Source organism: Aotus nancymaae, unplaced genomic scaffold (genome assembly GCF_030222135.1).
Source record: "Aotus nancymaae isolate 86718 unplaced genomic scaffold, 86718_ANA_hifiasm-v0.15.2.pri h1tg000019l, whole genome shotgun sequence".
NCBI lineage: Eukaryota > Metazoa > Chordata > Mammalia > Primates > Aotidae > Aotus > Aotus nancymaae.
Window position 1 is genome coordinate 33,019,232 of NW_026988431.1, and position 23,171 is coordinate 33,042,402.

The window sequence follows — 23,171 nt, forward strand, 5'->3', positions numbered from 1 at the left end:
ATAAGGCCATAAAAGTACTAAAAGAAAACACAGGAATGTTGTCTTTAAATCTCAGAGTGAGGAAGGCTATAAAGAAAGATTAATAATTGGATAATTTTGACTACATAAACATAATTCATTGTTGTATGGCCAAACCAGAATCAACAAAGTTGAAAGACCAACAGAATACTGGGAAAAATAACCACAATTAGAACAACAAGGGCTGAGTTAATTTCCATACATTATACAAACTCACAAATTTGCCAATAATAGAAAAACAGGGAAAGAATGTGAACAGAGTTCTTGGGAAAAGAATGGCTTCTTTATAACATGAAACCTGTAAAACATCAATCAGCAGTTCTGCTGATTGTTAGCTAGACTTTATGGGGTTTTTTTTCAAGAATCTTGGAGAGCAGAAAGAGAAGCACAACATGATTTAACAACTGTACCGATTCCCCTTCTTTGCCATGGAATTATCAGTGATACAGATCATTTTACAATCAGACTGCAGTAAAATTCATCCAGGGTCAGCCAGAGCCACCTCCTACCAACCTGTGAGAGCAGACTGTGCACAAGTCCTCCCGGCTCCATTCGGTGACCTCACACATAGCATGAAATTGGCCATGGTAGAAATATTTACACCATGGAAATTGGCAAATGCTACAGATTAAAGCTTTTTAGTTCCAGAGAGCTGGCTGCTAAACAACTATCATCACAACACTGAATGCATCCCAAATATCTTCCAACCCAAGAGACTGTCACACTTTCTAAGAGTTGCTTTCAACTGAGTTAGAATCAGAATGGAGCAAAGGTGTCAAATAAGAGACAGAGCTGTATGTATTTTTCAAAAGATCTTAGGCAAATCTGACATTGCACACATACCACCAGCCTCACCTGCGAACCCTATTCTATGCTTTCATGTATTGGCAGAAGGTCTAAAAATATAGAACTTTGATGTCCTTCAACTTCTCTACATTCATAGAACAAAAATGAAAGAATATATTGGAAGAGAAGATAGCTCTTGGCTTCCTGTGGGAAGAGGGGCATGGAGCATCAGGTCACCTGAATTTCTGTCTTCTCTCTCAGGGCCTGGAGCTCCCGTGCCTGACGGAGCCACTCCTCAGACTCCTCATTTTGCAGTGATCCCAGGTTGGATTCCATCACACTGTGGGACTGCAGTGCCCGCAGTTTCTGAAAAGGCCAGGGCATAGTTTTATTCAGATGAAGATCTAATCATGTTGTCTTTTTTTTATTTTTTATTTATTTTTATTTTTTTAAGACGGGGTTTCACCATGTTGGTCAGGCTGGTCATGAACTCCCTACCTAAGGTGATCCATCTGCCTTGGCCTCCAAAGTGCTTGGATTACAGGCGTGAGCCACCACACCCAGCCCATGTTGTCTTTTATACATGGAACAGTGTCAGAGGTGCACACCTTACCCAACTCATCCTCCCAATTCATTCTCACTAGATACCTACGCACCAACAAATATTCACACAAATCAGCCCCCTTCATGAAGGCTCTCCTGGGAGATCAGCCCTTGCACAGAAAAAGCAAGTTCCATGGAAGAACAAATTAAAGAGTGTAGTTTCCATTTCACTTAAATTCTGGTATACTCAAAATCCCAAGATCTCCTGACTGCTGCCCCATTTCTTCCTCAGTCTGGAATAAACTGATGAGAATCAGACTCTTAGAGCCTGTGGGAGGGTCTCAGGCACTCCAGGCCACTCCCTGAGGACTCCTGCCTCTCTCCCAACAAAACATCCTGGCTGTCTCCAGAAAGGGCTTTGCACAACTTGGAGTAGAGTCATCAACACCTGTTGACTCCTGGGCTAGCAGTGTGTGTGACCTGAAGGAAAAGGCACAGAAAACTGGATCAAAGAGAGGATGCCTTTTCACCCACCTTTGATTATTTCTTAAAATATACGACTGTTGAATTAACAAAAGCAACATATTTCCATCTGTATGACTGCATAAAACTCATAAACCCTGCTGGGCATGGTGGCTCACACCTGTAATCCCAGCACTTTGGGAGGCTGAGGCGGGTAAATCACCTGAGGTCAGGAGATTGAGACCAGCCTGGCCAACATAGTGAAACTCATCTCTACCAAAAATACAAAAAACTAGCCAGGTGTGGTAGCACGCGCCTGTAGTCCCAGTTACTCCGGAGGCTGAAGCAGGAGAATCACTTGAACCCACACAGGAAGCAGAGGTTGCAGTGAGCCAAGATCGTGCCACTGCATTCCAGCCTGGGTGACAGAGCAAGACTCCATCTCAACAACAACAAAAACAACAAAAAAAACTCATAAGCCCCAGGAGGCGGAGGTTGCGGTGAGCCGAGATCACGCCATTGCACTCCAGCCTGAGTAACAAGAGTGAAACTCTGTCTCAAAAAAAAAACAAAAACAAAAACAAAAAAAACAAAAAAACAAAAAACAGAAACAAAAAACTCATAAGCCCTATTAAGGCTTTAAAGAATGGCAAGCACCTAAGTTTAACTTGGTATCATTCTTGCTAACATTTCTTAACTATTGCTAAGCAATACTGGTTCCAAATGTTAACCATTTCTAAACTCCTTAAAGTTTGATCAGATGTATGCACAATTCCCAGGTTCTGATGCAGCTTATGACACACCACAGAGCTGACTTTCTTGGCATTACAAACCCTCATGGTATTTTCATTTAGCTAGCCACTCCTTTGGCATCTCAATTTACCCAGGTCTAAAGTTCTCTCTTTAGTCACATAACTTAGCCAAAGTAAGCTCTCATACTTCTGTATCAGGGAAAAAGTTTTGAGGAAAAAAAAATTTCAAAATATATATAGTTTTTAGGGGTGGGGGGAAGCAAAAGAAAAAATACTATATATATATATAGTTTTCATTGGCCTTCCTAACATCAGGAAATAGCTTTTAAAAAACTTTTAAAAAGAAAGTAATAGGGGTCTGTTGGGGAGGAATAGGGGAGGGACAGTGAGGGATAGGGAGGTTGGGGAGGGATAACATGGGGAGAAATGCCAGATATAGGTGACGGGGGGATGGAGGCAGCAAACCACATTGCCATGTATGTACCTATGCAACAATCCTGCATGTTCTGCACATGTACCCCAGAACCTAAAGTGCAATAAAATAAATATATATGTGTGTGTATATATATATGAAAGTTATAAACTAGTGATGCACCCATTTTGAGAATGGTATGGTTGATTGCTAAGAAGATTAAAAGTTAGTATATATAAAGTATACTGCATAGGAGCTGGAAAATAGTAAACACAGTCCATAAATATTAGACATTATGTGTGACCTCTGAAGACCCCAACAGAGTGTCTGGCATGTAAACCAGGATTCAGGGAATATTTGTTGGGAGAAAAATGCATTCATTTAAATTTCGCCCCATTTCTTGTCCAGTGATGAAAGCCCTTTGCAAAAATAAGGATAATACCTAGAGATATTACTATATACCAGATATACTACTGATATATTACTATATGCCGGATTATGTTACTTACTGTTTATGTACTAATTTAACCCTTTCAGCAGCCTATCTTATAGAAATAAAACTGAGGCATGAGGAGGTTAACTAATTCATTCAAGGTCTCACAATCAGTATGTGACAGGGCAGTGATTCAACCCCAGGCCTCTGATATCTGGGCTTCTAATATCAGGCCTCTGATAACTAGCTTCTGATAACTGTCCTCACAGTATTTTAGCTTCCAACAGCAGTGAACTAAAACTAGTACAAACAAAGAAATTAATTTCGAGAATAAGCAGATTTCCAACAAAGGAACTTTGAAAAGTCTTTTATACTGGGTACCTCTTCTAGTGAAGAGTTCTGGTTGGCAACATTTTTAAATTCATCCCAAAATATTTTTTTTAGTTTGTCTATTTCCCCATAAAGTTTGGTCCACTCTTGTTGTTTCCATTCATCAAATTGTTTCTTAGCTTCTATTTGTCTCTGATGAATGATCTCTGCTTCCTACAAAGAAGAGCAAGAACAATAAGATGATTAATTCCACATTACAACAAATATTTACTAAGAACCTGCTTAGGCCTCCTTGTCTATGCAAGTCACTATGGAGACCCAAAGAACATTCATCCCATAGTTCCCATAGTTTGGAGCTGAGAGGACCAGTCTAAGCTAGTCTTACCTGAATGGTAAAGTCCATTGAGGATAGGGACTTGTTCCTTTTTCTCTATGCAGGCGTACCTCTGAGATATTACAGGTTCAGTTCCGGACCACCACAATAAAGTGAGTATCATAACAAAGCAAGTATGGAATAGAGCAAGTATCACAATAAAGCAAGAATGCCATATAAATATTTTTTTCCCCAGTGTATATAAAAGTTATATTTATACTAGACTGTAACCTATTAAGTGTTCCATAGGTTTATGTATAAAAACAACGTACATAACTTAATTTAAACCTACTTTATTGCTTAAAAACAAAGAGAAATAGCTAGGACCTAATTAAACTAAAGAGCCTTTGCACAGCAAAAGGAACAGTCAGCAGAGTAAACAGAAAACCCACAGAGTGGGAGAAAATCTTCACAATCCATACATCTGACAAAGGTTTAATATCCAGAATCTACAACGAACTCAAACAAATCAGTAAGAAAAAAACAAACAATCCCATCAAAAAGCAGGCTAAGGACATGAATAGACCATTCTCAAAAGGGATATACAAACGGCCAACAAACATATGAAAAACTGCTCAAGATCACTAATGATCAGGGAAATGCAAATCAAAACTACAATGCAATACCACCTTACACCTGCAAGAATGGCCATAATCAAAAAATCAAAACACAGTAGATGTTAGTGTGGATGTGGTGATCAGGGAACACTTCTACACTGTTGGTGGGAATGTAAACTAGTACAGCCACTATGGAAAACAGTGTGGAGATTCCTTAAAGAATTAAAACTAGAACTACCATTTGATCCAGCAATCCCACTACTGGGTATCTACCCAAAGGAAAAGAAGTCATTACTGGAAAAGATACTTGCACACACATTTATAGCAGCACAATTCACAAGTGCAAAATCGTGGAACCAACCCTAATGCCCATCAGTCGACAAGTAGATAAAGAAACTATGGTGTATATATATATAGATAGATATAGATAGATAGATAGATACACACACACAATGGAATACTACTTAGCCATAAAAAGAAATAAATTAACAACATTTGCACATTTGAAGTGATCTGGATGAGATTAGAGACTATTATGTTAAGTGAAGTAACTCAGGAATGGAAAACCAAACATCGTATGTTCTCGCTGATATGTGGGAGCTAAGCTATGAGGACGCAAAGACAAAAGAATGATACCATGGACTTTGGGGACTTGAGGGGAAGAGTGGGAGGGGCGCAAGGGGTAAAAGATAACAAATACGGTGCAGTGTATACTGTTCAGTGATGGGTGCACCACAATCTCACAAGTCACCACTAAAGAACTTACTCATGTGACCAAATACCACCTGTACCCCAATAACTTATAGAAAATAAAAAATAATAATAATACAATTTTTAAAAAAATACTTTATCGCTAAAAAAAGTCAACAATCGTCTGATCCTTTAGTGAGTCATAATCTTTTTGCTGGTGTTGGGTCTTGCCTTGATATTGATGGCTGCTGACTGATCAGGGTTGGGGTGCTACGGTAATTTCTTAAGACAACAATAGGCCGGGCATGGTGGCTCACACCTGTAATCCCAACACTTTAGGAGGCAGAGGCGGGTGGATTAAAGTCAGGAGTTCGAGACCAACATGGCAAACATGGCAAAATCCCTGTCTCTACTAAAACTACAAAAAATTAGTCAGGTTTACTGGCACATGCCTGTAATTCCAGTTACTAGGGAGGCTGAGGCAGGAGAATCACTTGAACCCAGGAGGCGAAAGTTGCAGTGAGCTGAGACCATGCTACTGCACTCTAGCCTGGATGACAGAACAAGACTCTGTCAAAAAAAAAAAAAAAGACACCAATGAAGTTTGCCACATCAATTGGTTCTTCCTTTCATGAAAGATCTCTCTATAGCATGAGATGCTGTTTGGTAGCATTTGACACACAGTAGAATTTCTTTCAAAATCAGAGTCAAATCTCTTAAACTTTCCTGCTGCTTTCTCAACTAAGTTAATGTAATATTTTAAATCCTTTCTTATCAATTAACAATGTTCACAGCATCTTCGACAGTAGTAGATTCCATCTCAAGAAACTACTTGGGGGGCAGCGGGGAGCAGCTGGGTCACACAGGGGGCCTGGGTTTCACCCTCACGCCGGCCCACCACCCCCAGGACGTTTTCCTCATGATCTGGCGCCACAAGACCACCATCTTCACAGACGCCAAGGAATTGTTCAAGCTGAAGTGCAACGTCGAGGGCATCCTCAAGTGGCTGCCCGAAGAGCAGCGGCTGTACAAGGATGGCCAACTCTTGGATGATGGCAAGACACTGGGTGAGCGTGACTTCACCAGCCAAACAGCATGGCCACAGGCCCCAGCCACAGCGGGGCTGGCCTTCTAGGTGGATGACACCTTTGGGGCCCTGTGCATCAAGCTGTTCTACAGCCCGCCCAAGCTGCCCAATGTGATGAAGCCCCAGGACTTGGGAAGCAGTGCCAATGAACAAGCCATACAGTGAGGACCCCCAAGAGGCCCATTCCCCCCAAAAACAGAGATTTAGGGGGAAAAAAAAACTTTATTTGCTCATCCATAAGAAACAACTCTTCAACCATTAAAGTTTTATCATGAGGTCACAGCAATTCAGTCTCATCTTCAGGCTCCACTTCTAAGTCTAGTTCTCTTGCTATTTCTACCACATCTGCAGTTACTTCCTCCACTGAGGTCTTGAATCCCTCAAAGTCATCCAAAATGGCTTGAATCAATTTCATCCAGACTCCTGTTAATGTTACTATTTTGACTTCCCCCAAAGAATCACACATTTTCTTAATAGCATCCAGAATGGCAAATCCTTTCCAAAAGGTTTTCAATTTACTTTGCTCAGAATCACTATCTATGACAGCTATAACCTTACAAGATGTATTTCTTAAATAATAAGACTTGGAAGTCAAAATTACTCCTGATTTATTGGCTGCAGAATGGATATTGTGTTAGCAGGCTTGAAAACAACACAAATCTCCTTGTACATCTCCATCAGAGCTCTTAGATAACCAGGAACATTGTCAATGAGCAGTAATTATTTTGAAAGGAATCTTTTTGTTAGCAGTAGATCTCAACAGTGGGCTTAAAATTTTCAGTAAACCATGCTGTAAACAGCTGTGCTGTCATCCAGACTTTCTTGTTCCATTGTTAGAGCACAGGTAGAGAGAGCTAGCATAACTCTTAATGGCCCTAGAATTTTCACACTGGCAAATAAACATTGGCTTCGATTTAAAGTCACCAGCTGTATTAGACCCTAACAAGAGAATCATCCTGTTCTTTGAACTTGTGAAGCCAGGCATTGACTTATCTCTAACTACAAAAGTTCTAGATGGCTTCTTCCAATAGAAGGTTGTTTTTTCTACACTGAAAATCTGTTTAGTACAGTCACCTTGATCAATTATCTTAGTTAGATCCTCTAGATAACTTGCTGCAGCTTCTACATTAGCACTTGCTGCTTCACCTTGCACTTTCATTGTTATGGAGATGGTTTCTTTCCTTAAACCTATGAACCAACACCTATTAGCTTCCAACTTTTCTTCTGCAGCTTCTTCACTTCTCTCAGGCTTCATAGAAATGAATAGAGTTAGGGCCTTGCTCTGGATTAGGCTTTGGCTTAAGGGAATTTTGTGACTGATTTGATCTTCTACCCAGACCATTAAAACTTTCTCCATCTCAGTAATAAGGCTGTTTCACTTTCTTATCACTTGTGCATTCAGTGGAGTAGTGCTTTGAATTTCTTTCAAGGCACAACTTTGAAATTCATAACTCTGTATTTATAACTTGGCTGTTTGGCACAAGAGGACTACCTCTCAGCCCATCTCAGCTCTCAACATGCCTTCGTCACTAAACTTAATCATTTCCACCTTTTGATTTTTTTTTTTTTTTTTTTTTTTTTTTTGAGACAGAGTCTCGCCCTGTCATCCAGGCTGGAGTGCAATGGCATGATCTCAGCTCGCTGCAGCCTCCGCCTCCCGGGTTCAAACAATTCTCCTGCCTCAGCCTCCCGAGTAGCTGGGATTACAGGTGTGTGCCACCACACTCAGCTAAATTTTGTATTTTTAGTAGAGACAGGGTTTCACCATGTTGGCCAGGCTAGTCTCAAACTCCTGACATCATGATCCGCCCACTGCAGTCTCCCAAAATGCTGGGATTACAGGCATGAGCCACCACGCCCGGCCCTACCTTTTGATTTAAAGTAAGAGATGTTTGATTAAGCTTGCTATCTTATATGGACAGTTTGTGGCACCCCAAAACAATTACAATAGTAACATCGAAGATCACTGATCACGGATCCCCATAACAGATATAATGATAATCAAGAAGTTTGAAATATTGTGAGAATTACCAAAATGTGACACAGACACATGAAGTGAGTACATGCTGTTGGAAAATGATGCTGATAAATTTGCTCAACACAGGGTTGGCACAAACCTTCAATGTGCAAACAATACAATGTCTGTAAAACACACAAAACACACACAAAAAATGAGGTATGCCTGTATTCGTCACAATACCAACTATGCAGCTGGTGCTCAATAAATGCATGCTGAGAGAATGAATAATGAAGGAATGAGCAGGGCAACTTCATGTATTTTCATTCTACAAACATTTACTGAGCATTTTATCTGGGCTGGGTTCTGGAGCTTTCAGAATCAAACCCAGTCTTTGTCCTCAAAAAGTTAACTAACAGTGTTGTGTACAAAGCTAAAATTCAGGTTCAAACATCCTCAGAGGCTGCTGACTAATGCAGGAAACTGCATCTCTCTGCTCTACTTTCGTCCACAAAAGTCTGGCAAAAATAATTCAATTTTCTTTTCCAGACTACCTAAAATCATTTGCTGTGTCCAAGAAGGCATTATCTGTCCCAGCTCTGGGAAACCAGCTGGAAATTTTGCCCTGTGGGATTCATGTGCATCAGGGGCCTCCTGGGATGACCCAAGTCTCCCTGATGTTTTCTCTCCCTGCCCACCTGGAGCTGCCGCTGCCTCTCGGCCTCCCTCTGGGCTTCCAGCTCCCCTTGGGTCCACTTTAGCTTGGCCCGTAGCTCTTCTAACACCTCTTCCACTGGCTGTTCCTGCTTCTTCTGTTTTCCTGTGGGGTCCATGCAAAGACAGGGTGACCAGTTTAAGTCCAAAAATCAAGGGAGTGTAGTTAGTTTCTCACCTCGTCAGTCAGCCACACCTCGGTCTGAAAACAGCTTTCCTACTTAGTACACTGACTTTGGACAAAGAACGTAACCTCCCTGTCCCTCTGTTTCCCCAAACTCAAAAATAGAGATAACAATAGCACCTAATTCAGAGGGCTGCTGTGAGGATGAAATGTGAGAATGCAAAGTGCTTAGCATAGTGCCTGGCACGACAGCTCAAAAAATGTGAATTATTATTGTACTGTCACTTAAAATAAGTATTTTGACAGTACTGATGCATGGAAATTTAAAATTACAACAGTAACAGAAGCAGAATACCAAATAGTGTGTACACCAATTATCAGTACAAAAAACATATCTATATATCCTGACAGTAATCAGAGATCATTTTAAAGTAATAAAAATCATTATAGTTTTAAGTTCACTTTTTTCAATAAGCATATAGTTTTAAATTTCAAATGAAAAATAAAGCAGCATGTATTATAAAGAACCAAAGCTACTTTAAGTGCATACTTTAAATTGTTTAAGTGACGAAAAAGATTCAGAATGAATTATAAAAACATCCTAACTAAACCACATATTGATGATAAAGCAGGGGCTAAGAGTCAAAAAAGAAACCAATTTTTCTTGAACATTTGATACTTTTTAAAGCATACTTAGTGATTACTAGATAAATAGTACTGTTATTAAAGTTCTAAGCCTTTTCTTTGAAGAGGGATATGACTTTTCTCAGGTTGGACATTTTAAAAACAAGCAATTTTTAGTTGCAGTATAAATTAATTTGCTTTAATAACATGATTTGAGGCGACTGTGGAATAGGAGAGCTGAGCATCTGGGAAGTCAGCTGCCCGCAATTAAAGAGGCCATGATATAGCAAAAGTGACCTTAAGAACACATATCTCTCCTTATAGCACTTTACATTAAGGAAATAAGAAGAGATACACACAAAGATCTACATGCAAGAATATCAACCATCATGTGACTTATAATAAAGAAATGTTGGGGTAAGCATATATTCAAGAGGAGGAAATTGTTAAATAAATTATGATAACCACTTGATAAAATACAATTCAGCCATTAAAAATCACATTTTCAAAGGTAATTTAATGACATTGGAAAATGCAACATATTCTTAAATGAAAATAAGCAATAGTCAAAGTGCACACTATTTGATTATATAGGTCTACAGAGACTACACCAAAATATTAACTGCTGGTGATATTGTCCATGGTTTTTATTTTCTCTTTTCTACTTTCCTGTATTTAAATTTTCTAAATCAGAGACATATTTTTATTCAAAGAAAAATTTAAGGCATGGAAAATTTATTTTTCCTTAGCCTCCAATGCAGAACTAAGAAGAGTCAGATATGCACTAAATGCATAATAATCAGGTAAGTGGTACTGTTTTAAAACTCAATCTGTTCTATGAAAAGGGAATTTGAATGACAAAAAATAGGAGGAAAAGTTTTACTTAATGGTATTTTTATATTTATATTTATTTTATGTTTTAACAGATATTTCTTACTGAATCTCAAAAAGTAAATATAGGTTGAGTGCAGTGGCTCATGCCTGTAATCCTAGCACTTTGGAAGGCTGAAGCAGGCAGATCGCTTGAGCCCAGGAGACTGGCCTGGCCAACATAGTGAGACCTCATCTCTAGGAAAAATTTTTTAAATTAGCCAGGAATGGTGATACGTGCCTGTAGTCCCAGCTACTTGGGAGGGTAAGGTGTGGGGATGGCTTGAGTCGAGGAAGTGGAGGCTGCAGTGGAGCCAAGATCAAGCCACTGCACTCGAGCCTGAGTGAAAGAGTGAGACACTGTCTCAAAAAAAAAAAAAAGGTGAATGCAAAATATGCAAATCTCTTTATGGGGAAAACAAACAGCCTTGCTCATTTTGGAATTTGTAAAATTAAAGTGATTAAATCATGATAAGCTCAGGTCTGTAGAAAAGTCAAAGAACTGGTCTGACTGCCCATTCACCCCATTTAAGCTTATTCGTGGCTAGCATCAGAGAACTGCAGATTCGCAGAAGGCTGGAAGGTAAGAGACCTTCAAAGTCACTTCATCTGACTGCCCCACTTACAGTGAAGGCCACTGAGACACAGAGGGGAAAGTATTGACCAAGGTCACATAATAAATACAGAAAGAGCTAAGAGTGACATCTACCTGTCTGACTCCCAGCCCTTCTTTACACATGGGGTCAGAAATCCTTTCAACCCATGTGGGCTCTCCGGGCAGTGGATGGTGGGATCATCACAACCCCAATTGGAAAGTGAGATTCTGAGAGCAGTTTTGGGTGGTATAAGTGGTTACCACCCACTTAATACCAGCCCCAGGCCCTTCCACAGTCCCAGAAGGGGCCCAGGCTGCTGTCTGGACTCACCTTCTGAGTCCAGTCCTGCATGCCTACGCTGGATGTGGCCCCGGAGAAAGGTGGCATTCATGAATGTCTTGTCACACAGGTGGCACTATACAGAGAGGAAGGAATGGGGAACAGGATTAGGTCAACTGAGTCAGCCTTGGATTTATATCAAAGCCCCCATCCCCTTGGGACCCCTGGGCTGCTTCAGAAATAAAGAATTTAATTTACTGAGCAAGGGAATGATGTCAACCCATGCTGCCTACTAGAATCACCTGGGGAGCTTTAAAATACTACCTGTGCCCCCGGGAAACTGTGAACACTGACTGGATATTTGATGATACTCAGGAATTTCTATTGCTTTTTCAGAGTGTGATGATGCTGTTTGTCTATGTTTAAAAGTCAGAGTCTTTCCCTTTTAGAGATACAAATAGAGATATTGAAATATTACAAATAAAATCATATTACTAATATGCTTCAAAATAATCCAGAAGTGGGGGAAGTGGGCAGGGGGACAGGTGCAACAACACTGGCTATGGGGTGATAACTGTTAGTGCCTAGGGTTCATTACACTATTCTCTCTACTATTGCATACGTTTGAAATTTTTTATAATAAAAAATTGTTTAAAAATGCCAATGTCCCAAGGGTGGAGAATCACCAGAGGCAGAGGTTAGCAAATAAACAGTATCTGTAATTCCACATCCCTCTCCTGAGACATTTCAGACATGACCAATCTATCATACTGTCTTCTCACTGTAAAATTTCAGAATTCTTCTCAACACAGCTTTGGAGGCTGCCATTGCTAGTTAATCAGTTATAGGCAGATTATTTGCTATCTTTGCAGACAATTGTGAAGGAATTGCCAGTTGTCCCCCAATACCCATTTTCTTCCTTGGTAATAGTCCTGTGGTCAATGAGAATAAACACTCCATGTCCCAGCCTTCCTAGCAACCAGGTGTGTCAACAGGACTTAATACTAAAAGGGTTCTGACCCTTTTAATCATAAATATCGTATCAATTATATCAATTTGTTATCAATTAATAATATATCATAATGATTCCTTCTGTCCCACTGTGATATTGTGATGTAATAACAACGTAGGCTGGGCATAGTGGCTCACACCTACAATCCTAGAACTTTGGGAGACTGAGTTGGGTGGATCACTTGAGCCCAGAAGTTCGAAACCAGACTGGGCAACTTAGAGAAACCCTGTCTCTACAAAAAATACAAAAAATTAGCCAAATGTGGTGGTAGGTGTCTGTAGTCCTAATTACTCAGAAGGCTGAAGTGGAAGGATCACCTGAGCCTGGGAGGTTAAGGGTGTGGTGAGCTATGATCACACAGCAACCTTGGTGACAGAGACCCCATCTCAAAAAAAAAAAAAAAAAAAAAAAAAAATGCAAATTGGGTCTTTGTTCTAGTTTCTGGCAGGGAGCTCCTAAAACACAACAAGCTTGTCCAACCTGCAGCCCATGGGCCACATATGGCCCAGAACAGCTTTGAATGCAGCCCAACACAAATTTGTAAACTTTCCTAAAGCATTGAGATTTTTTTAGGAATTTCTTTTTTAAGCTCATCAGCTATCACTAATGTTACCGTATTTTATGTGTGGCCGAAGACAATTCTTCCATTGTGGTCCAGGAAGCCAAAAGATGGGACACCCATGACTTACAATCTTCAGAGTGATAAGGGTGATCAAGCATCTTTTCTAATAATATTTAGTCTCAGTCCCCAGTTGATAACACAAAAGCTTCTGAGATCCTTGCGATTTGCTATAGTTTGTTTGTCCATTCCAAACCTCATGTTGAAATTTAATCTCCAGTGCAGCAGTGTTGAGAGAGTTGGGAAGTATTTGGGTCACGGGGGCAGATCCCTCAAATATAGATTAATGCCCTCCCTTGGGGGTGAGGGAGTTCTCATTCTTATGAGTTTGACAGAGCTGGTTGTTACAAAGAGCCTGGCACCTCCCTCTCCCCTTACTTCCTCTCTTGCCATGAGATCTGCACAGGCCAGCTCCCCTTCACCTTTAACCAGGAGTGAAAGCAGCCTGAGGCCCTCGCCAGATGCCCAGTCTTGAACCTTCCAGCCAGCAGAACTGTGAGTTAAATTATCTCTTTTCTTTATAACTTATCCAGCCTCGGGTACTCCTTTGTAGCAACATTAAACTTACGAAGACAGTGTGTTTTGAATGTATGCTAATGAAATGACTGGTGGCTGGGCACCTTCTGCCGCACCCCACCAATGACTTTCTGGTGACCAACCCCCATCCTGTTTTGTTTTGTTTTGTTTTTGCTCATCAGCTATCATTACGATGAGGATGCAGGGCTCAGGTAATCCTCCCAGGATGGGGGTTGGTCACCAGAAAGACCAAGGCATGGGTAGAGGGTTGGAACTTTCAGCCCCACCCTCCAGCCTCCAGGGAGGGAAGAGGGGCTGGACTAATAAGCAACAGCCAATGATTTAATCAATTACACATGCTTGGTGGAGTCTTCATAAAACCCCTAAATTATGGGATTTAGAGAGTTTCCAGATTGGTAAATACTGAGGTGCTAGGAGGTGGCACACACAGAAAGGGCAGGGAAGTCCCTTCGCCCATACCTTGTCCTCTCTTTTCCCCAAGTGCATCTCTTCCATTTGATTATTCTGACTTCTACCCTTTATCATAAACTGGTAATATAGTGTCTTCTTCCTGAGTTCTGTGAGCCATTCTAGCAAATTATTGATCCTCAGGATGGAGTTGTGGAAACCCCCAATTTGTAGACAGTTAGTCAGAAATATAGGAGGCTCAGGTATCTGAAGTGGGGCCAGTCTTGTGGGACTGATCCCTTAACTCATGGAATCTGATGCTAACTCCATTAGATAATGTCAGAATTGAATTGCAGGGCACCCAGTTGGCATTGGAGAATTGGTTGGTGTAAGGAAAAAAAAACACATATTTGGTGTCAGAAGTGTTACGAGCAGAAATAGGTAACCCACCCATCCACAAACTATGAATGTCTTAAAAACCTGAACCAGCATGACATGTGCCCACATCCACAGAGCCTGGAACAGGACCAGCCATCATGACAATTTTTATTAAAGGGCAAATGTCCATACTTCCATGGAGACACATTCAAATGCTCCAGTGCTGCTCTGGGTAATGAACTATCATTTGGTTGAATAATGGAGTCAGTATTCCAGAATCGGCCTGGCTCCACCAATCCCTTGTCACACACAAATTCAACACATACACACACACAAACCCCTCACACACACCTTTACACAACACACACACACACACAAATCCTCCAACATACATAAATATGCATGCACTCACACCCTCCATAAATACACCCTCAGACACATACACATCCTTCTTTTACATACACATCCTTACCCACACTCTCCATAAGTACAAACGCACACTCTTACACACATATATACCCTTTGTTCATTCACACACACACAAACACTATAAATACACTTTTTTATATATGCTCCAGAGTTGCATCCTTTATAATAAAATAGTATAAGCACACATTACACACTACACACTCAATATACACAGAGATACCCTTCAAGTATTCATACACACACACGTTAAACACACACACATATTCACACCATTTACAAACACACACTCTCTCCATACATTCATGAATATATATATGCACCCTCTCCATAAACACATACACACTCCATACACACACCTCCCACACATGTACAGTCTACACACACACACACACAGTAGAACCTAATGAGACACCCCTAGGCTCTCTGGCCAAGAGCAGCATCCCTGAAATCTGCTCCTAACCACTCCGAGAATGGCCCCCAGCAGCCTTGTGCACCCCCACCAGCAGTGCTGCCCCAGTTGCCCAGTGGCTAGGGTGCACAGCCCTCCCACTCTCCCCGCCCAGTAGAGATTCCTCACCGTGTGGTAGCTGTGGGTGCCTGTCTGCATTAGCAGCTGCTGCAGGGTGCTGATCATCTTGCGACGCCGGCGGCTCTCCTCCCGCACACCCTTGAGCTCGTCAGCCTGGCGGCCCAGCTCCTGCTGACTGCGCTGCTGCTGGCCCAGGCTGGTTTGCAGCCGTGCCTCCAGCTGGGCAATGCTGGCACTCAGGCAGTCCTGGCAGTGCAGCAGGTATTCGATGATGAGCTGCGCCAGGCGCAGCACCTTGAGCAATGCTGGGTCCACAGGCTGCCCACAGCGACTGCATACCTCCCGCTCCAAGTTGCAGAAGGTGATGCTGGCAATGTTCTCCTGCAGAGTGGCCACATCCAGCTCCCGGGCCACGCGGTCTACATCCAGGGTGCTGATGCGCCTCCAGTCCATGCTATCGCGACGAGGCTGGAACTTGAAGGTGGGGAACGTGTAAGCCCCAAAGAGGGGGCCACTTAGGCCCTCAGCAGTGGCAGCTGGGGACTGCATGGGCAGGGGAATCCCTGAGCTGACCACCAGAGGAAGGTGGCACCAAGGCCACGGCAGCAGGCCAAGTAGCTGAGAGAAGGCCTGGAAAATGAGAAGAGAGTCCAAGTTAGGTAAGGTGTGTGTGGCTGCACAAACTGTATATCTGGCCAGCAAGCCCCTAAGTGGGGAAAAGTCAGGTGATTGTGCAGCAGCTTCAGCATGCATGGTGTGTGCTGATAGGGCCAGAGCTGTGGAAAGAAAAGGTGGGCTTTGCAATCACACAGATGTGGATTCGAATGCTCTGCCTTGGGCAAGTCCCTGCACATGTGTAAGCCTCCTGTGTCTAAGAAGGAACATGAGGCCCACTGTGCAGGCCTGTGGTGAGGAATGAGGCAAGTGAAGTACCCGGCCTAGTTCCTGGCACATAGTAGGTCCTTAGTGAGCCCCCTCTGCAAAGCCCACCTCCACTGCAGGAGTGCCTGGCAAAGGCCTTTGTCAGCAGGTGGCTATCCAATTTAGAAATGGGTCCTTCTCCAACCCTATTTTCATCTCAGGATTAAGTCCAACAATACGCTGTGAGTGACCAAGCTACCTAATGTCTACCCTGTCCTCTCTTTCTCCTGTAACTACAGGATTCTAGTGGAACATGAGTGGACTACCTTTCCCAGCTTCTCCAGCAATAACATGTGATCATAGGACTAAGTTCTCTCTCCTGGAATGTGAGTGATGTGATGTCCACCTCTGTTAGAAGGGGCTTAAGAGAGCCAGGGAGTCTCTGCCACATGATGCTCAATCCATGATGGGCTTTTTTTTTAAAACTTAACAGTTAAGAAAAAAGAGCTCCAGTTTGTTTGCCAAGACTCAGTTTGTAATCTCCAAACTCTTGGTGAACATACGAATTGTTCTCTCTGAAGAGTAACTTGACAGTATCAACGGGAATTTTGAATATTCCACTAAGAATTACAATTTATGCTACAAACTCATATATACAAAGGTACTTGTGAAAAAACTGTCATTGTAGTATTCTTTATAAAAGCAAAGTACAAGAAGAGGTAGAAGAAAGCAAAGTACAATGTATCTCTATGCAATGAAATATTACGCAGCTATTGATTGGTATAAAGCAGACTTACATGTACTGATATGAAATGATAATCTCCAAGATATATATGTATATATATATGTAAACACACAAAGTAGGCAATTGTACCTCTATTTCTGTTTTAATGACATATTAATATAATCATATTTAATAACTCACAAAAATGAAAGATATATATCATATAGGATTGTTGTCTACAAAAGGAGGGAGGGAAATGGGAGTGTGGAATGGGGATAAATGAATAGACGGATAGTGTGTGGGTAGTGATGGTCAAACAGACAGGTGGATAGGCCTTCACAGACCAGTGATGTTAATCATATATATACATATTCAGTCATCCCTCAGTATCCAGGACCCTCCTCAGATACCAAAATCTACAGATGCTCGAATAGCTTTTATAAAATGCTGAAGTATTTTCATATAACCTATGCATATTCTCTTATACATTTGAAATCATTTCCAGATTATTTATAATGCCTAATACAATGTAAATGCTTTAAAAATAGCTGTTATATGTAATTATTTAGGAATGACAAGAAAAAAGTCTCTACATGTTCAGTACAAAGAAACTATCCTTTTTTTTTTTTTTCAAATATTTTTGATCCGCAGTTTGTTGAATCTATGGATGTAGAATCCACAGATAAGGAGAGTCAACATACATATATATATACACACACATATGAAAGACTTATATTTGTCATAATTTGTTTTATAATGATAAAATATGCTCATTTATGATTCATATATATTATTTCCTTAGGTATATTTCATAAGCATAGACTGTTTCTGGAAAGATAAACAAGTAGCTATTAGCAATGGCTACCAGCCAGGTGCAGTGGCTCATGCCTATAATCCCAGCACTTTGGGAGGCCAAGACAGGCAGATCACAAGCTCAGGAGTTTGAGACCAGCCTGACCAACATGGTGAAACCCTGTCTCTACCAAAAATACAAAAATTAGCTGGGCATGGTGGCACTCGCCTGTAATCCCAGCTAGTTAGGAGGCTGAGGCAGGAGAATCGCTTGAACCCAGGAAGCGGAGGTTGTGGTGAGCAAAGATGGTGCCACTGCACTCCAGCCTGGGCAACAGAGCAATACTCCATCTCAACAACAACAACAAAAAGCAATGGCTACCTCTGGGAAGTGAGAATGGAGATTAGAGGACTTTTATTTTTCACTTTCCACCTCTCTGTACTATTCAAAGTTCTTCTCATCATCTTCTATCACTTTTATTATTTTTCAAAAGAAAAAATAGAATTTCAGCTCTTGCTGAAGTGAGAATCTGACTAAGGCAACAAGAGGTACATGTTACCCTATTTAATCAAGTTATTTCGAGATTACATGATTCAGACTTTTAAGTGCAATAAAAAGTCAGAGAAGTCATCAGCTTCATGAAGGAAGAAGGCCTTAAAAAATGGTAGGACCAGGTTGGCAAAAAAAAAAAGAAAGAGAGAGAGAAGGGCCTCCAGGAACAGCCCCTGACCCCAGTGAGCCACTGTCTTCTTCTGTGAAAGGTGGTGACAGGCCAGCCCTGCCTACCTCTCAGGGTGCCATGAGACTTGGAGAAAATGCGAGGGGAAGGTGCTCAGTGATAACACTGTCAAGTCTGCAGGGAGTGCTGCCCTCTGTGCTAGATACAAACTCTGAATACAAACCTACAAACAGGTATTATTATTCTCCTTTTACAAATAAGGAAACTGGCTTCTGGAGTGGTTCAGTGGCATCCCCCAAAGGTCATATGTTGAAAACTTCATCCCCAGTGCAGCAATGTTGAGAGGTGAGACTTTTAAGAGGTAATTAAGTCACGAAGACTCTGCCCTCATGAATGGATGAATGTCATTATTGTTGGGGTGGGTTAGTTATCACAGGAGTAGGTTCCTGAGGAATGGAGGAATTCCGTCCCCTTTCCCCTTGCTCTTGTGCTTTCTTGACCTTCCACTCTCCACCAAGAGATGATACAGCAAGAAGGCCCTTGCCCAGTGCCAGCACATTGATATTGGACTTCTAGCTTCCAGAACTGTGAGAAATTAATTTCTTTTCTTTAAAAATTACCCAGTCTGTGTTATTCTGTTGCAGCAGTACAAAATAGATGAAAACAGGAGACCAGGTTTGAAGGGTAATTGTAGGTTCATCTGGCACCAAAGCTTATGGACTCTGAACCACTCAACATTGATTTTTGAGGCTATTCCTCCTAAAATTTTGCTTTGAACAGATCATCACCCTTTATCCCTTAAACTTCCACTTCTTCCATGTACTCACTTCTCATTTATAGTATGCCTATGTAGGCCCACTCTAAGATCAGGTCCTGAGCTATGAAGCTATATTAACCACACAGCTGCTCCCCACCCTGGAGTTCAGCATGGCTCCCTATTCCCACTGTACCAAATGCAAACCTCTTAGCCTGCTCTTGAGACTGCCTACAGGATGCCACTGGCCCACCTTTTCAGTTTCAGCTCCATCCTTCCCTTTCTCAGATACTCTTGCCCAACAAGTACTCCAAAAAGAAAACCAGCCAGACATAAGCACCTCCACCATGGCCGTGAGAAGACTAGCACATTTCTACCTAACGTGCCATGGTTATGGGGAAAAAAAACGGAGTTGGGCGACATGATACTCACCATGCTTAGCTCCAAAGCTGCAAATGAGCCAGCGGAGCCTCAGAGACTATTGCTCACAACAAGCTGTGCCTCGGAGCAACAGCAGGTTACCAGGCATGCTGTGGGCAAGGGTAACAGGACACCTGCTTCCTGATGTCCCAGCTCTCAAGTGAGCTCACCTGAGAACTTTACTGTTTAACTATTTAAGCTTGGCCTCAGATGTTTGCCAACAGTCCTCTCTCTATAATAAGTCAATAACTCTCCATCAGCCACTCTCTCTCTCATCTCTCCTCCTACCTCTTTGAATCCTCTTCCTTAAACAGTGACTATTCTTTCCCCTTTCTTTTATGACAGGATGTGCCAGTGCCCGCTTGATATTCTGCTGTCCACCTGCACCCCATTTCTCCCTGCACGCTATCCCTAGGAATGAGCTCAGAGCTTCAGCTACTACAGGCTCGGTCTAGGCCGAGCCTCAGTCATTCCCAAATCTCTTTCTCTCTAGCCCTTCCAGTCTCTTGTGATCTTATATCCAACCCTTCCTTACTGGTTATGCCAGGAACTCTAAACTCAAGTTCCATTAGGGCCAGAAAAGTAACATTAATGCACAAAATGTAGCAGGAGTGAAAAAAACCACAGTGCATGCCTGATGATAAATGGCAACTCATTCCCCATCTTAGTGTCCAAGATACAATAAGGCAGTAGCTCCCAAAGTGTGGTCCCTGGACCAGCAGCATCATCAGGGATACAATAAGGCAGTAGCTCCCAAAGTGTGGTCCCTGGACCAGCATCATCATCAGGGATACAATAAGGCAGTAGCTCCCAAAGTGTGGTCCCTGGACCAGCAGCATCATCAGCATCACCTGGGAATTTGTTAGAAATACAGATCCCCAGACTTACTGACTTAGAACCACTAATCTGTGGAGTATTGGGCTAGTGAACATTAGGGATTGTGGCAAACCTAAAAGTGCAGGCCCTGTTTAAAGTGGGAAACCACTATTGAGCTCCAGCCATAGGGGAATGGATTTTGTGTTCCTTATTGGCTAATTCCAAATACATTGAGTGATATTCAAAGACTTTAATGAACTGTTTCCAAACCTACCTTTCTAGCTGCATCTCCCATTTTCCATATTACTTGCCTTCCACACTTTAATATCTCTGGGCTATTTAATTCATAGGCACTGTTTTTAAATGCTTTACAAAGAATCACTTATATATTTCTCAGGACAAGCCCTTGAGGAAGTACTATTATCATCTAAGCCACAGAGAAATAAAGACGCTTGCCCAAGGTCCAGAGGCAAGATTCACACTGAGGCAGTCTGGCTCCAGTCTGGCCTCCTAGCCTCTATTCCATACGGCCTCTTGGTATAGATGGCCCTTTGCCACCTCCTTCTGCTCCAACTAAAGGTCGATGCATTTTTCAAGGCCCTGCTTGTAAATGATTACCACCATATGGTAGCATAAATTAGTTCAACCATTGTGGAAGACAGTGTGGCAATTCCTCAAGGATCTAGAACCAGAAATACCATTTGACCTATCAATCCCATTACTGGATATATGCCTAAAGGATTATAAATCATTCTACTATAAAGACACATGCAGATATATGTTTATTGCAGCACTATTTACAATAGCAAAGACTGGGAACCAACCCAAATGTCCATCAGTGATAGACTGGATAAAGAAAATGTGGCACATATACACTGTGGAATACTATGCAGCCATTAAAAAGGATGAGTTCATGTCCTTTGCAGGGACATGGATGAAGCTGGAAATCATCATTCTCAGCAAACTAACACAGCAACAGAAAACCAAACACTGCATGTTCTCACTCATAAGTGGGAGTTGAACAATGAGAACACACGGACACCAGGAGGGGAACATCACACACCAAGGCCTCTCAGGTGTTGGGGAACAAGGGAAGGGAGAGCTTTAGGACAAATACCTAATGCATGCGGGGCTTAAAACCTAAATGATGGGTTGATAGGTGTAGCAAACCACCATGGCACATGTATACCTATGTAACAAACCTGCATGTTCTGCACATGTATCCCAGAACTTACAGTAAAATTAAAAATAAAATAAATAAATAAATAAATGATTACCATCATATATCCCTGCTAGGCTCAAAGTCAAAATTCTCTGCCCCTCTCCTGGCCTTCTAGAGGACAGAGCATACACTTTGGCCTGTTAGGGTGGCTCTGCAACATTCATATCTCCATCCCATCAACAAATGATTCCTGAGGCCCTACTAAGTGCCAGGCATCATGACTAACACTCGGGATCAATGATGACCTGGGCAACTATCCCTGCCATTGTTAATAAAAATAGTTCACATTTCTGGAATTCTATTATTTTCCACACAAGTGCTAAGGCTTTACATGTATTATCTCATTTAATTCTCACAACAACCTACTATACAAACGAAGAAACAGAGAGTGAACAAAGAGAGGGCACAGAGAGGAAAGAACCAGGGGAAATGATTTTCCCACAATCACACAACTAGTAAGTGATAGTATCTGGCTCCGACGTTTTTTTTTTTTTCTGGAAAGACAGAAAAATACACAGAAATTACCCCCACAGAGTGGTAAGTGTCAAGATAGGAGCTGGAAAAGGGTTCTCTGGGAACCCAGGACACTTCTGTCTCCTTCCTCTCCCACTCCCCTAGCTATGAACTTTACAGGGGCTGAGACCATGGCTTATTCATACTGCTGTATCCCAGCCCCTAGCCCATTGCCTGGCACCCAGATTGCTACTAAACTGAGCAAAATTGTTGAAATCTCAGAATATCTAACTTAAAATTCTATATTCTTGGGGTCTTGAAGAAATGGGGCTATAGACCACCAAGTTAGGATAAAGAGTAAAAGCTGAGTTAGGGATCCCTCATTCAGACTCATTGGAGGGAAATGCCATTCAGACTTAGTAAATGCTTGATTTGTTGACCATCTGCATCTGGAGATTAATCCCATGGGCTACTAATAAGAGCTTAGAGTGCAGGAGCCCTTGCAAGTGGACTCAGGCATACTGCTGAGAAGTCGCAGTGCCCACGCTGACTGTCAAGATATGGCCTCGGTGTTGGAGCTTGCTTCCTGAATAGCCCTGAAACCTTCATACTTACACTCTGCGTATACTCCATAAACACAGAGGGTGACAGCCCTGGTCCCAGCCACACATAATTAGGAGTCTGAGTTCATGAGGTTTTAATGCACCTCAAAAGTATGACTCATGTCTTTTTCTAGACCCCTAAGGGTCCAATTCTTAGATTTCCCAGAGCTCTGGCATTATAAAACGGAGCAGGGCCAGGCAGGGTGGCTCACACCTGTAATGCCAGCACTTAAAGAGGCCGAGGCAGACAGATCACCTGAGGTCAGGAGTTCAAGACCAGCCTGGCCAACATGGTGAAACCCATCTCTACTAAAAATACAGAAATTACCTGGGCATGGCAGCAGGTGCT

The 23,171-nt window shown here is 41.9% G+C and overlaps 1 protein-coding gene and 1 pseudogene across 5 annotated transcripts in view; one reads left to right on the forward strand and one right to left on the reverse strand.

Moving 5' to 3' along the window:
- The window catches only part of DZIP1L (DAZ interacting zinc finger protein 1 like), a 56,038-nt gene that overhangs the window by 29,640 nt on the left and 3,227 nt on the right, over window positions 1-23,171 (reverse strand). For all 5 annotated transcript variants that reach the window (XM_012451146.2, XM_012451145.2, XM_064378728.1 and 2 more), the window contains exons 3-7: window positions 15,547-16,128; window positions 11,659-11,743; window positions 9,099-9,220; window positions 3,788-3,949; window positions 1,042-1,170 (exon numbers count right to left, since the gene is read on the reverse strand). In XM_012451146.2, coding sequence (XP_012306569.2) covers window positions 1,042-1,170; window positions 3,788-3,949; window positions 9,099-9,220; window positions 11,659-11,743; window positions 15,547-16,047 — 999 coding nt within the window. In that variant the 5' untranslated portion in view covers window positions 16,048-16,128. The remainder of the gene's footprint in view (window positions 1-1,041; window positions 1,171-3,787; window positions 3,950-9,098; window positions 9,221-11,658; window positions 11,744-15,546; window positions 16,129-23,171) is intronic.
- Window positions 6,141-6,608, forward strand: LOC105716530 (elongin-B-like; annotated as a pseudogene).